This window comes from Charadrius vociferus, unplaced genomic scaffold (assembly GCF_000708025.1).
Source record: "Charadrius vociferus isolate BGI_N301 unplaced genomic scaffold, ASM70802v2 scaffold594, whole genome shotgun sequence".
Taxonomy (NCBI): domain Eukaryota; kingdom Metazoa; phylum Chordata; class Aves; order Charadriiformes; family Charadriidae; genus Charadrius; species Charadrius vociferus.
In genome coordinates, this window is record NW_009648155.1 from 40,162 (window position 1) to 42,434 (window position 2,273).

The 2,273-nt window shown below is 46.7% G+C and overlaps 1 protein-coding gene across 1 annotated transcript in view; it reads right to left on the reverse strand.

Moving 5' to 3' along the window:
* Positions 1-2,273, reverse strand: part of LOC104285575 (hematopoietic lineage cell-specific protein-like) — a 14,640-nt gene that overhangs the window by 7,349 nt on the left and 5,018 nt on the right. Inside the window, exon 5 of the mRNA XM_009884042.1 lies at positions 275-385. Within this exon, the coding sequence (XP_009882344.1) occupies positions 275-385 (111 nt within the window). The remainder of the gene's footprint in view (positions 1-274; positions 386-2,273) is intronic.

A 2,273-nucleotide genomic window follows, 5' to 3' on the forward strand; every position in this document is an offset into this window, starting at 1 on the left:
CTTTGGTGACATACTGCCCAGGAGATCCCTGTGCCCCTGGAAATCTGCTGCTCTTCATTTAGCCTGAACTTTTTCCAGCAGTCATGCACTGTGCAATGGCTTTTCTCATCTGCCCCATTCCCTTGCTGCAAGCAGTGGGCACCCGACAGCTGCCTGCAGCTTTTCCATCATTCATGCTGCAGGTTGCAAGCACCACGAACAGTGCCCCACAGCCCCAGTGGGCATAGTCCCAAGCTCCAGACACTGCCTGCTGCACTGGGGTCCCTGAGCTCACCTTTCTGAGAGTCATGCTTCTCTGCCTGGCTCTTGTAGTCGAATCCCACTGCTGCTTTGTCCACCTTGTCCCTCTCCACACCGTAACGGCCACCAAAGCCTTTGGAATAATCTGACGGGGTACGTGGAGTGAAATGCTGCCCCCAGCATTGGGGTGGGGAGGGGGTAGAGATGGGGAGCAGTACTGGGGAGGAGCATCAGGGAGGAGGAAGAGCAGCAGGGACGACAGAAAACACTAGAAAAAGCAAGGGGTTTGGAGGGGACAGAGTGGATGGCAGGGAGCACCATGTAGGCCATCAAGGATGAGGGCCCGTGGGGTGCACAGGGCAAGCGCAGGTCATGGCACCAAGAGGGGTCCATGGGCAGCAGGAGACACAGCAGGCCAAGAGGGCAAGAAAGAAAAGCAACATGCCAAGGGCAGCTGGGGAGGCAGTGGAAGTCCATTCACCCAAGGATGCAAAGCCAAGGCAAGACTTGGGCACTGCCAGCCTGGGCATCCACCCAGTCACGCTTCCCCAGAGTAAGGATTCCAACCTGTGGTCCGCCAGCCTCTGAAAAAGTCCGTGAATAAGTATACTGAGCCCTTGAAAGTACAGAAGAAAAGGTACACTTTTGTTGTACAGTTTAGATTTCCTACAATGGAATCTCAGCTTCTATGAGGAAACCACTGACTCCGGATGCTGCAGCAAAGGCTGAAACCCACATTTATGGAAACATGCCCCAGCTCTCCCCCCAGACTGTCTCCGGCATGCTTGACCATTAGCTGACAGAGGCACAGCACACCTTCCTTATGCCTCCCCATTTTCCATCTTCTAAATTAGTAATGTATTAACTACTTCAGCTGTGTTCAGTTATTCTCTAATGATTACCTTGTTATTATTGGCTGATGTAATAAGAAATTTCAGCCTCTACCCTAGCTGCAGGCTGTAAAGAGACCTGGTCTGCCAGCTGTTTCCAAATCCTGCTCTTCAGGAGTAAATCAGTTAGCACTCTCTGTTCCCTGACCCTGTTCTTACAGGTCTGCATTTCACAGGAATGAGTTGGGGCTTCTCCAGCAAATTCAGCCTTATCAACCTGTGAACACTCCAATCTAGAGAAATATGCACGAAAACATTCTGTATTCAAGAATGCCCCTCTGTTTCATAGAAGCTCAGTCACTTAAGGATGAGTCGCTAAGTCCTAGAAATTTCTTAAACTTACCTCCGTTAAACTATTATTTACCCCTTAGGTCATTATGAAATGGACCTTTTAGGATGCTGTTTTCAGCAAATATAGATTTTATGACTGTTAGCTTGATGCTGGAGTTTCCAGTATGGACACATTTTTATGAAAAACAATCCGAACACCTTAGCCTATATCTAACATTTTCATTTTGTCCTGAGTGATTTCTGTGGCTTTATACAGCCTGATGAATTTCTGTGTCTACAATTTCTGATACAGCAATATGTTAATGTTGCACATCTGCATGTGAGTTTAAGATCAGCCAAGAATGCCTCAAAAATCTTCCTTCTTTTATATTTTCCTCTGGAACGAACATGATTCAGATCTTATTTTCTTGGTAATGCAGTATTCCTCACATTTATCTGAAACAGTAACATACCCTGCCCTCTCATCTTCTCTTCATTGCAGAATATTTAAAATATCTTTAGTTTCAGTTCTTGCAATGTTCTTAATGAATATAGCTGCTTGTACATACATGTGAAAGTTCTGTTGAGTCATCTCCAGAATTCTGCAAAAGTTTGGGTGCTGTATAGGCTTTTGTTTCCATACCCATTGTTGTGCCTTTTCTTATATGCTGCTTTTTCAGAAATCACTTCTCCCATCCCACCATGCCTGTGTTCCCTCTGGAGCAGTTGCTCAGAAGGACTCTCAGAGGAAAGGGAGCATCAGCCATCCATTGGGGATGCATGTGGGGTTTATCTTCTCTGCTCAGCCCATGACATGTTTTCCATCAAAGCAAAAGGTAGAGACAAGTGGTACGTACAAGAGAAGGGCAGTGA